The 11,813-nt window shown below is 50.7% G+C and overlaps 1 protein-coding gene across 4 annotated transcripts in view; it reads right to left on the bottom strand.

Moving 5' to 3' along the window:
* PI4KA (phosphatidylinositol 4-kinase alpha) overlaps positions 1-11,813 on the bottom strand; it is a 120,649-nt gene that overhangs the window by 15,439 nt on the left and 93,397 nt on the right. For all 4 annotated transcript variants that reach the window (XM_021687874.1, XM_044921172.1, XM_044921171.1 and 1 more), the window contains 8 exons: positions 5,985-6,143; positions 5,548-5,699; positions 4,029-4,136; positions 3,308-3,435; positions 1,598-1,717; positions 1,356-1,435; positions 1,065-1,258; positions 12-102 (listed from right to left, as the gene is read on the bottom strand). In XM_021687874.1, the coding sequence (XP_021543549.1) occupies positions 12-102; positions 1,065-1,258; positions 1,356-1,435; positions 1,598-1,717; positions 3,308-3,435; positions 4,029-4,136; positions 5,548-5,699; positions 5,985-6,143 (1,032 nt within the window). The remainder of the gene's footprint in view (positions 1-11; positions 103-1,064; positions 1,259-1,355; positions 1,436-1,597; positions 1,718-3,307; positions 3,436-4,028; positions 4,137-5,547; positions 5,700-5,984; positions 6,144-11,813) is intronic.

Raw genomic sequence — 11,813 nt, 5'->3', positions numbered from 1 at the left:
ACACTAACTACCTTGATAGCTTCGGGGACGTCACTAACAGCTCCTGGGTCCAACCGCACGAGACGGGTCACTTCGTTGCCGATGGCTTCTGTGTTCTTAAACCTATGGCACACGGAGGGTGTGGGTGGGGTGGCCTCTCCCACCTCCAAGGAAGAGAGGCAGGTAGAGGGAAACCTGAACTGGAGGGATGCAGATTAATGCCAAGTGACACCCAAACACTATGCTACTGACGTACTGGAAACTCTGACCATGAGTGTTTACAATAAACAGCATCATGACTGGCTATAGCATGAATGCCAGAATGATCTCAAGCTCCCCAGTCAAAGGACGTCCCCCTTTACAGTCCTTGCCTTCAGAACAGCCCCTTGCCCTGGTGCCAAAGCAGCCCACCTATGGCGCGGCAGCCCGTAGGCCGGAAGGTACGTCAGCAGATGGGAGGGTGGGTACAAGTTTTCAGGGGTCACCGCCCCAGGAAAGGTGGACTTTCCATGACTTCCATGGACTTTCCAGGCTGTGGTCCTGACCCAGAGGACTGAATTAGGACCAGGAGGAAACAGTAAGTAGGCAAGTGTGGGCTCATGGGGAAGAAATGTTCGCCCCTGCATGTGGGGGACTTAACACAGGGTCCTGGGAGGCCCCTGTTGGCTACCATTGGTCCAAGAGTTCTGACCTTGGAGAGCTACGAGAGGAGAGTTCACAGGGCACTTGGCTGCTGGCTACCTAATCTGAGGAGCCCGCTGCTATGGACCTGTGGGAACAAACTGAAGGCTCCCAGGCCGGCCTCCCTGGAGTGACAGACAGCCTGCATGTGATTCCCATCCCTCGAATGTGCTCTGACGCTTCCTGCTCGGGCCCTGGGGTGCTGGGGCACTGCAGGCAGGAGTGTGTGCTGTGTAACCACTGCACAGAAAGCCCGGTCAACATCTAGGGCAGAGGACCAGGCCTCTGAGATCACTTCCCCGACCGTCCTTGGCAGTGACCACGTCATATTCCTCCTCACTCAGGTGCCCTGGTACTGGACTTCTGGCAAGGCCCTCATCAGGCAGGTGTGACCAGGGCCCCACCTGGCTGGCAGTTGCACGGCCAGGTAAGGAGAGATGCTCCAGGCGAGGTTAACGTTGTCCTTCCACTGCTTCTCACTCAGGCTGATGTACTTGGACCTCCAGTTGGCCACACTGTTCTCTCCGGCCTGGTCCAGCTCCAACTCCGGGGCCGACAGTGGATTGTACCATGTGATGAGACGCTCAATCTCGGTGGCCTGGTGAGATGAGACATCAATATGCCTTCTCTGTGCACCCATGTGCCACTCTGCTCCCGTTCCCGGTGCTGTGGGCATAGGATGGGTGTCACCTTACCAGCAGGGACAGCAGCAGCGTCCTCCGCTTCATGTAGTACTTGTGCAGCTGGGAGCCCCGGTTGGTTTTCTTGGACATGCCTGTGGAGGAGACAGAAGGCCCAGGTGTGTTCTTCCGAGTTCACTGGCCCATCCTTCACTTCTAGAACCCAAAGGAAGCTGCCTTTCAGCGCTCTGCTCACTGTCTGAACCGCCAGGATGTGACTCAGACCGGAGGGACCTATCAGCAAACCTTCAACCGACCTGACTTCTTGGAGATGGTCGACATGCCACTGGACAGGGGGTAGGTGTTGATCCAGCCTTGAGTGGCCTGCTGCCGAGAGCCGACTGCTATGTCCAGATTGCTCCGGGTGTCTTGGTTATCTGTAGGGAAACACATTGTTGCTTCCAGAATGAGGCGTCTGGATTTTCACCAGAGATAAGGTGATCAGTGGAAGAGCAGGGAGGGAAAGACATGGTGTTGATGGATCTGAAGAATAAACCAACCTCTGGGAAGTGTGTGTGTGTTTTTGTTTTTTTAACGTAAGCTCTACATTCAAGGTGGGGCTTGAACTCACCACCCTGAGATCAAGAGTCACTCGTTCTACAGCCTGAGCCAGCCAGGTGCCCTGGGGAAGTTTCTTTAACCATTCTACATAGAAAGCTTACTAAAATGTATTATATTCTTCCTAACTTTTTTTTTTTTAAGATTTTATTTATTGGGGCGCCTGGGTGGCTCAGTCGGTTAAGCGGCTGCCTTCGGCTCAGGTCATGATCCCAGGGTCCTGGGATTGAGCCCCGCATCAGGCTCCTTGCTCAGCGGAGAGCCTGCTTCTCCCTCTCCCTCTGCCTGCCTGCCGCTCCCCCTGCTTGTGCTCTCTGTGTCAAATAAATAAAATCTTAAAAAAAAAAAAAAAAGATTTTATTTATTTATTTGAGAGAGAGTGCGTGCATGCCAGTGTGGGGGAGGGGCAGAGAGAGAGGGAGAATCTCAAGCAGAATCCCCGTTGAGCGCAGAGCCCGGCACGGGGCTCGATCCCACAACCCTGAGATCGTGACCCCAGCTGAAATCAAGAGTCTAACGCTTAACCAACTGAGCCACCCAGGCGCACCTCTCCTAGCTTTTAAAATAGAAGAAAACAAATGTGGGTGGCGACCCTGATCAATTACCAACAGCTCTCTCGGCCAGCATCACGCTGCCCTTCAACAGAGCAGTGAGTCGGGCCGTGCGGGCAGGCGAGAAGTGCTGCTGGCCCTGCTCTCCGTGAAGCCAGGACGCCGCCTCAGAAATTCTCTGCGCTTGCTTTTTAGTTTGCCTTTCCTTTCCCTGCAGTCAGGTTGTCAGCTGGGGGTCTGCCTGCAGAAACTGCGCTCCTCATCCCTACTTTGTGCTGGGGAATCAGCTTCCTGCTCAGAGAAATAGGAACGTGTTTCTTTGTGGTTTGCTGCTTGCTTACATTGTAGTGCCTTTTCCTTAACCCTGTCCACCCTGGCTTGCTCCTATTCATCCCTGGAGACTCAGCTCACATGTCACCTCTTCCAGAAAACTCTGGCTCCCTAACTCCGGTGGGCCAAGGGCCTGTCCTTGAGGGGTGCTCCCATGATCTCCTCATGTTGACATCACCTACCAGGTGACAGCAGACAGTGCTTTATTCATCTTGGCACACGGGCCCAGGATGGGCTGTCAGATATGCAGTCGGGGCTGGTGAACTGGGCTAGTGCTGGGAGAAGTTATGCCATGTGGCCTCCGCTCAGGGCCCTCTGCACTCAGTCATGCTTGTCAGCTGAGGCTGGAGGACCAGTGGTGGCCGGACAGGCTTTGGGTCTCTGGTGACCGTGCAGCAGGCTCGGCGGGACCCTCACTGTTCTGACCTGGCTCCTGCAGGGCTGCCCACTGCGCACCACTGTCTTGCCTGCCCCCATGCCTCGGCCCCACCACCCAGGAGCAGCTGCCCAGCTGAGGACAAGGCTTACCTGGGGGAACAAGCTGGCTGGCAGTCAGGTACTTCTTGTCTGAGAACATGGCTGTCCAAAATTTAATCATTATGCTTATGTCTTCACGCAGCCTCTTTTCTCCTTGAGTAGGGAACTTTGGGGGGCAACTTCAAACAACCACAAGAGGACAAGAGTTTAGTGCCTGGACTCTGGGACTAGAAGCCATGCATATTATAAAAGCATGTGAGAGCAGACATGAGTGGTCTCTGAATGACAAAAGGTGAGCCCAGAGCTAGTCATCAGCAACAACGATCTCATTCATTCTCATGGAAAAAAGCGGGATGATTTTCTGAGTCCTCCCATGGCCACCTCCACCACTATTCCCAGTGCCGTGGACAGCGCTCGGCCGAATGGCGTGCTTGTGGCCCATCGCGCAGCCACAGCTGTCTCTATACAACACAACCTGTGCGCTAGCAAAGCAATTCTTCATGCAATGACCATTCAGAGGAACTGGAAAGTTAAATGGATGCAGTTAATCTCTTCAGTCAATTGAACTGGGGGAAAACTTGCGTACGTTGCGTAGGGAGGCTAGCTCTAACTAAGCACACACGTGGAAAGACGGCACAGGGCTGAGGATTTTCGAACCCAGGGCCACCAGAGCTACCGAACAAGGAGGGCAGCACATAAATCAGGCCATGCCATTTTGTGCCAGGGCTTCTGGGATGTGGGACACCTGCGCGCAGCACAGCTCGGGGGGTACCTGAAGTAGTCAAAGGCGGTGGAGTAGATCTTCTCTCGAAGCACGTTGCGAATGGTTGCATTTGGGACCACGTCGGCGTGCAGGAGGGCCAGCCCCAGAGTCAGCAGTCTGCGAGAGAACGCCAGGGCCAAGTCAGAGCGCGCTGCCCAGGAATGCCCGAGGAGTCCCTAGCTCCTGTGCAAACCACGCGGCCCTTGGGCTCAGGGCACGTCTCTGGATGACAGAGCTCTTGGAGGACAGGACCGTGGTTTATTGTACCAGAAATGTCTTAGGAAAGGGTTTTTTGTTGTTGTTGTTTTTTAAAACCTTCACTCTAACTGGGGTAAATGAACAATTTGTGTGTTTATCTGCCTTGGCCAGAAGTTTGTCTATCTGCAAACTACTTTCTGAGTGCAGTCACCTATAGGGGCTACAAAGGTAGAACATTTAATTCAAGCTGAAAGAAAAGGAAATTTACTGAGCACCTGGTTTCTGCCAGGCCAGGGCTACTCGATGGGCATCTACAGATGGTGTTGGTCTGTGATGAGGTAGTACGGAAACTGAGAGGGGGTACCTGCTCATTTCTACAGCAATTGCACCTTGCTATGGGGGTCCAGCGTGAAGTCTTTTCCAGTAATTTATTCTCATGCATTTTATAAAGGTACACGTCTGTGATGGACTAGAAATGGAGGGAAAAGACTACTAGCCCTTCCCCACAGTGGTCTGAGAAGCATGGTCCCAGGGGGTGCCCGGGGGCTGCAGGAACATGGGTCTGGAGCTCAGGGGAGGGGCAGAAAGAGCTGGTGTTGGCAGTGGGCAGCAGGAAGGGGTACAGGCAGGAGTAGCTTACCCTCACCGTCCTTCTAACTGATGACCCGGGCACCTGCAGGCCCTCCCCATGCCAGACCGACCCGCCTGCTGTGTGCACAGCACCCCTGACCGGAGCACCGGGCCTGAGCCTCCCTACTAGGCCGCACACCCCCCAAAAGGGGGTATCCCCTGATGTGGTTAGTATTTTGCACAGGACTTGGCAAAAGTCGACTTGGTGTAGTCAGCATGATCCGAAGTTTTCTGTGACCATCTCTGAGGGGTAAAGGGACCTGCCCAAAGCCACTGCCAGTCCCCCAGTCTGAGCTCGTCACACCTGAGCTCTGCCACACCACCTGCTGTTTTCCACTCACCACTATGACACCAGAATCCTTTTGCTGCCATCCACCCCCAACCAATTTAGAAAGGCTGCCCAACATTTGGCTGCCCCAGGTCCATGAGTGAACCATCTTTCTGAACACTCCCCTGCTGTGGACAGCATGCTGGCCGACTTCCTCAGCCCTGGAAGGGCATGGCGGGCCAGATCATTCCATCCAGATCCCCTTCCCAGGGGCCCTGCAGGTACTAGGGCTTGATCAGTTTCTGGTAAAAAAAAAAAAAAAAAAGACCAAGCGTGGGAACCTCCCCTGCAGAGGGCCTACTGCACCAGCAACTCTGACAGAAATCTCCCCCACCCCATCCCTGCCACCACCACGAGAGGAGAGCCCCTCACTTGAAGCGAGGCCCGATGGCTGCCACGTGCCGGTTCATGCTCCCCCTGGCCCCACCGATGTTCAAGGACATGGAGCGCTGCAGCAGGCTGGAGAAGATCTCTACTTGGTCAGAGCTGCAGTACTTGGCGATCTCGAACCGCTGCACCAGGAACTGAGTGGGAAGAGAACATGCTGCTCTGTGGGGGGCCTGGCCCACTGCCCGCAGAGCCAGCACACACAGTGAGGTGGGGCTCTGCGCCAATAGGAGGGTGGGTGGGGGTCTTAGGGCAAGCACAACGAGTCCGGCAAGGGCCTGGGCAGAAGGCTGGAATAGCCATGCCCCTGTCCCCAGGTAAGGCAGTCTTAAACCTAGAGCTCTGTGTTTACTGGGCCATTGGCCCCAGGGGGAGCCCCTGACCTCGAAGCTATAGTGGGCGGGACCTGGGGAAGCACATACGTCAATCCAAATGTAGTGGGGGGTCACTTCGGGGGCACAAGGTTTGGGTTGACTGGCTTCCGATGCTGCTAGGGGGTCCGCTTCCTTTATCTCCGCGGAAAACAGGCCGAACTTCTGCTCCACTGTCATCTGCCAGGCCCCTGCCATCTCCCGCATAAACTGCAAGTATGCAATGGTGGTTAGTGTCTCTGAGAAGCACAGAAAGGTACTTACTGTTGTTTAATTATAAAAGGAATACATGCTTGGGGCGCCTGGGTGGTTCAGTTGGTTAAGCTTGGTTAAGACTCTTGATTTCGGCTCAGGTCACGATCTCAGGGTCGTGAGATAGAGCCCTGTGTCAGGCTCTGCGCTGGGGGTGGAGCCTACTTATGATTCCCTCTCTCCCCTCCTCTGCCCTCCTCACCCCTTAAAAAAAAAAAGAATACATGTTTAACGAACAAAATTTAGAAAACGGGCTCCTGGGTGGCTCAGTCGGTTAAGCGTCTGCCTTCGGCTCAGGTCATGATCCCAGGGTCCTGGGATTGAGTCCCTCATTGGGCTCCCTGCTCAGCAGGGAGTCTGCTTCTCCCTCTACCTCCCCCCCCACCCCCCCCGCTCATGATCTCTCTCTCTCTCTCTCTCTCGGATAAATAGAATCTTTAAAAAAATTTAGAAAACCAAGGAAAGAATGAACAAAAAAATAAAGATCACCTATGATCTAACTTCCCAGCCATTTTCTACCAAAAGCCCATTCTTGAAATATCACTAGGCCAGGTGCTGGCCTCCTTCTTTGTGGTGTCAGCACACCTGGGACGGGCCTAGTGCTGGTGGGCCCTCAACAGGCTTCACCTGGTTGAATCTTCCTAATGATCCTGAAGCACCTGTGGTTGCAGAGGTGAGGTCACCTGCTGAGGCCTCTAATCTGGCAAAGGCAGGGCTGGATTTTGGCTCTGGAGCCCAGTTCGTCTTCTCCACCCAACATAGACCCTGAACATCACCTTCATGCCCCTAACCAGCCTGGGGAATAACTGTGGGGGCCCAGCTGAGTCTGCAATTGCCACTGGGTGGTTCTGCAGGGGAGCAGCCTCTGCTTTTGGCCCAACAATACCTGGCAGCTCCTTCAAGGGTATTCAGACCCACTGCAGAGAGGTGGTAACTGAGGCTTGGTGCTTGGGGTGTGAATGCCCTGGCTCCCTGCCCAGTATCCATCCCCTCCTTCTTTATTATGGTTTTATTCAGGGAGGCCAAGTGACTAGTCACAGGTACCCTCACCCAGGCTTCTGCTGGTTAGGGTGGCCAATGCTTCTCATTAGCACTAATCAGCAGGTGGGCATCAACTGGGCGAAGGCCATGGCAGCCAGCATCCTCTGCCCTCCTTCCTGCATGGAGGCACAGAAGCCATCTGGAGGTCCTGAAGGTGAGGACCAAGTCCACATGCTCAGGGTGGCAGAGTCGCAGACACGAGCCAGGATATAAATGAGCTGTCTGTGACACCAGGAGGATAGCCCCTGGTGGTCAAGGAACTGTGCCCAGTTTCTGTTTCCTGCAGCTAAATATAAGTCTTATGTTAGAGGAAGAAACTTCAAGGCTTCCAGGGCTGATGAGCCACAGCAAAGTGGCATGCCCACTCATGTGTTGAACAAACACATCTGGTTGCTGCCTCTGGACCTGGCTGCTTCCCCTCCGGGCTCTAGGAATGGAGCAGTGAACAAGACAAACATCCACCCAGTCTACGGCAGGGTCACAGATGGCACGAGAAGTAAGATCTAGATATCAGATGCTGATCAAAGCTAAGGGGAAAACAGCCATGAAAGGGCTCAGAAGAACGAATGGACATATGTGTGGGATATTCTAGACACGGTGGGCAGGGTACAGCTGAGACAAGCCCTGGAGGAGATGTAGAAGTAAGGTATGCAGCTTCCTGGCTGTCTGAAAAGAGCACTGCCAAGAGAGGGAAAAGCCTAAAGCAGGAACATGCCTGGAGGGCAGAGGCAGCAGGGACCCCAGTGTGCCTACAGCAGGGCAGGCAAGGGGAGCAGAGGGGAAGAAAGCTGAGGTGGCAGAGGGGCCTTGCAGATCATAGAAACAAGATGCCTTCTACTCTGAGTGAGCATGGGCAGCACTGACAGGTCTGAGGCACAGGAAGGACCTAATGTGACCCATATTTTACTGACTCACTCTGTGTATGTGTGGAGAAGGCAGAGAGGGCCCAGGTGGAAGCAGGGAGGCCAGCGGCTGCCTCCCTAGTCCACGGGAGATGGAGATTGGGATCAGGAGGCAGCAGTTGGGATGCTGGGAAGCGGTCAGCTTCTGGATATACTTTAAAGGTAGAACAGTAAATCTGAGATGATTTGCTGAGGATCATTTGTGGGAAGTGCAAAAGGGGAGTCAGGGATGGTGGTAAGGATTTTGTCTGAGCAGAGGGAAGAACTAGGTTGGCATTCACAGAGATTTGGACACAGACAAGTGGAGGTCAGGGTGGGGCTAGTTCATTTGTTTTGGGTCATGAATTTGAGCACCATACCAAGGGATCAGAGGTCTTTTCCATCTTAGTGTGATATGGGCCCCAGACTCTCACAAAGAGGGTTTTCATGCTGAGATGAGCCCAACAAACTCATAGCCCTATCTCTCTAGGAATGCAGAAGATGCCATCAGCCATCAGGATGCCATCAGCAATTGTCTCTCTTAAGTTGGAGTGGTCAATAGTTTTTGTTTTTTTCATTACACTCCTATCTTCCAACTTCTCTATAACGAACATACATTGTTTTTATAATAGAAAAAGTTAAAAACAGAAGCCAACAATACAAAAGACACAAAAACAAAAGTTAAAAGCCTTCCCAAGATGTTGGCTGGGCCTGGACAGCAGGTCCTTACAGAGGCAGGGACAGGGAGTGTGAGGAGACAGATGGCCTTCAGTCCCAAGTGAACAGCAAGAACGGTCTGGAGGATATAAAAAACCAGGCTTATCTGTTGGACTGCTGAGAAGTGCCAGATAAGAAAGCCACAAAGAACTGATTTACAGAGACTTTACCAGGAAGCAGCAAGCTCTAGCAGCTCATGGGCCAGTGCTGGGTCTGGACACAAGTGGGTGGACAAGGCCTGCCAAAGGCTGAGAGACCTGAAGCCAGCAGAGGTACTGCTCATGGCAGGGGCAGGGAAAATGGATCAGAGTCCAAAAGACCCCAAATGAAACAGCAATTTGTTTGGCATAAAAATCCTTCCATGACCCCTTTTCTAATTTTGATGAGGTGGGGGAGAGAGGGAAATGAAGGCAGGGTGAAAAGTAGGAAAAATCTATCCTTCTTGCCAAGACTGACCCCTCAGGGGTAGGGGTCAGTGAACCTTTATTTTAGTCACCCAACAAAAGAAAGACCTATTTTCTGGGAAAGTAAAACAGCAGTGCTCCTCAGTCTCCACTGTTTTTCTATACACAAAGTCTACAACACAATAAAAACATTTAAAACACTAAAGAAAAAAAATCAACAGAAACAGACCCACAGATGACACTGATACTAGAACATATCAGATAAGGATTATAAAATAAATATTGTAAATATGACCAAATATTTATAGGTAAAGATGAAAAAACTAGATGAAGATACAGAGAATCTCAGAGAAATACAAACTATAAAACAGAAAGAGAAATTCTAGATCTGAGAATCATGATATCTGAGATAAAACATATAAGATGGCTTAACAACAGAAGGAATAAAGCATCAAAAAAGAGCAGTGGACTGGAAGATGGACCAATTACAATGAACCAAAATGAAATGAGAGAGAGAGAAAAGTGAAAAGAACTGCAGAGAATGTTAATGATCTGTGGGACAACGTGAAGCCACCAACATATGTGTGTATAATTGGAATCCCAAAATGAGACAAGAAAATGGGGGAAAATATTTAAAGAAATATTGGCCTAAAGTTTTCCAAGTTTGATGAAAAACCCTAAATCTCTAAATTAAAGCAGCCCAATAAACCCCACAGGGAGAAATACACAGAAAACCACATTATCATAGTCAAACTATTAAAAATCAAAGATGAAGGGAAACATCCTAAAAGCAGCCAAAAGGAAAAACCTAAACAAACAATAGCAACTCCTGAGGAACTATGATAAGAATGACTGCTAATTTCTCCCTGGAAACAATGCAAGCCAGTAGAAAATAGATGTACTTAACATGCTAAAAGCAACAAAAGGAAAGAAAAAACCTGTAAACCCAGGATTCTAGATCCAGGAAAAATATCCATATGCATAAAAAAATGAAGGTGAACTAAAGCAGAGAATTTATTCCAGCAGAGCTGAACTACAGGCAATGCTGAGGGAATTTCTTTGGGCTGAAGAGAACAATTGAATCTGAGTCTACAGGAAGACTTGAAGAGTGTGAGAAATGGAAATTATTATCTGGATAAATGTGTAAGGCTTTTAAAAAAGTCCTTTTCTTAATTTCTTTGAAAGGTTTTTGACTTATTTTAATATTATTTTTAAAGATTTTATTTACTTATTTGACAGACAGAGAGAGCATGAGCAGGGGAGGGGCAGAGGGAGAAGGAGAGGGAGAGGGACAAGCAGACTCCCCTCGAAGTGAGGAGCCTGAGATGGGGCTCGATCCCAGGACCCCAAGATCAAGACCTGAGCCGAAGTCAGATGCTCAACTGATTGAGCCACCCAGGTCCCCTAGCTTTTGACTTTTAGAACAAAAATAACACTTTCATAAGGCACATAACATATGCAGCAGTAAAATAGATGAAAACCAAAAAGCGGGGGGGGGGGGGCACATGGGTGTATATGACAACAATGGCAGATCGCTGTCAATGCAGGATCCTCCACCTGACAATGACAACAGCCACCACCACAAACAGTAGTTAGTATTTACTAATAGACTGCTATGTTCTGGGCACTGTTCCTGGCCCGTGAGGTGAATTAAGCCATTCAATCTCCACAGCAACTCTATGTCATAGGTGTCTGTGCTATTATTCTCATTATACAGATGAGGAGCATTGCCCTGCAGTCAGAGCCCCTGCAGGGGGCAACAGGACTCTCATAGGCCATTCTGCATGCTCCCTGATGCAAGCAGAGCTGGCCAGGCTGAGAACCCAGTGCCTACTTTAGTTCCACAGAGAAAGGGTCCAGGAGCCACCGGTGAGCCCAGGGCCCCAGGTGACTCCCTCTCTTTAGAGGCTGCCATCAGTGCCTCTCCCTAACCAGGTAATCTCCCATGGAAGCCAACTGGACCAAAACATTTCCCCAAACTGAATGGTGTGCCCAACACAAACTCCATGCAGTTATAACATCCCAGGCAAATGTGAGGTATGATGATTACTGCCACCACCAGCACCTGCCTGGAACATTCTAATTCCTTCTTCGGAAATATTCCATTTTCCTCAGGAAACAAGAAAAGAAAACACCCCTTTTGACCACTTATCTCAAGTCATCTTAAGAAACACAGAAAAAAATGCCAAATTCCCTGTTGTTACGAAAATTAACAAGATCTTTGAAAAAATATAACAGTCCTTAGATATTCATCCAATCAGTTGAAAGGGCGTATATGACCTTGCCTCAGGGCTTCCTCCAGTAGCAACTTAAAAAAATATGGATACCAGGAAGACTGCCCCTTCCAAAGTTAGCAGGCCAAGAGAAAGGGCTTTGTAGACAACTACCACCTCTCCCAATCACATCCCATGTGTTCCACTCTCAGGGAAATGGCTCCCTCTACTGAGCTTTTGAGAAACAACAACTTCTAGGAGCCACTAGGATCCTTTTAACATATATTCCCTGTTGTCAGCGAGATAGCCCGGTGGTCAGGCATTAATATCACAATCTTACAGATAAGGAGACTGAGGGGGCCCAGAGGGTAA

This window comes from Neomonachus schauinslandi, chromosome 14 (genome assembly GCF_002201575.2).
Source record: "Neomonachus schauinslandi chromosome 14, ASM220157v2, whole genome shotgun sequence".
NCBI classification, from domain to species: domain Eukaryota; kingdom Metazoa; phylum Chordata; class Mammalia; order Carnivora; family Phocidae; genus Neomonachus; species Neomonachus schauinslandi.
This window is presented reverse-complemented; position numbering and strand designations above follow the sequence as displayed.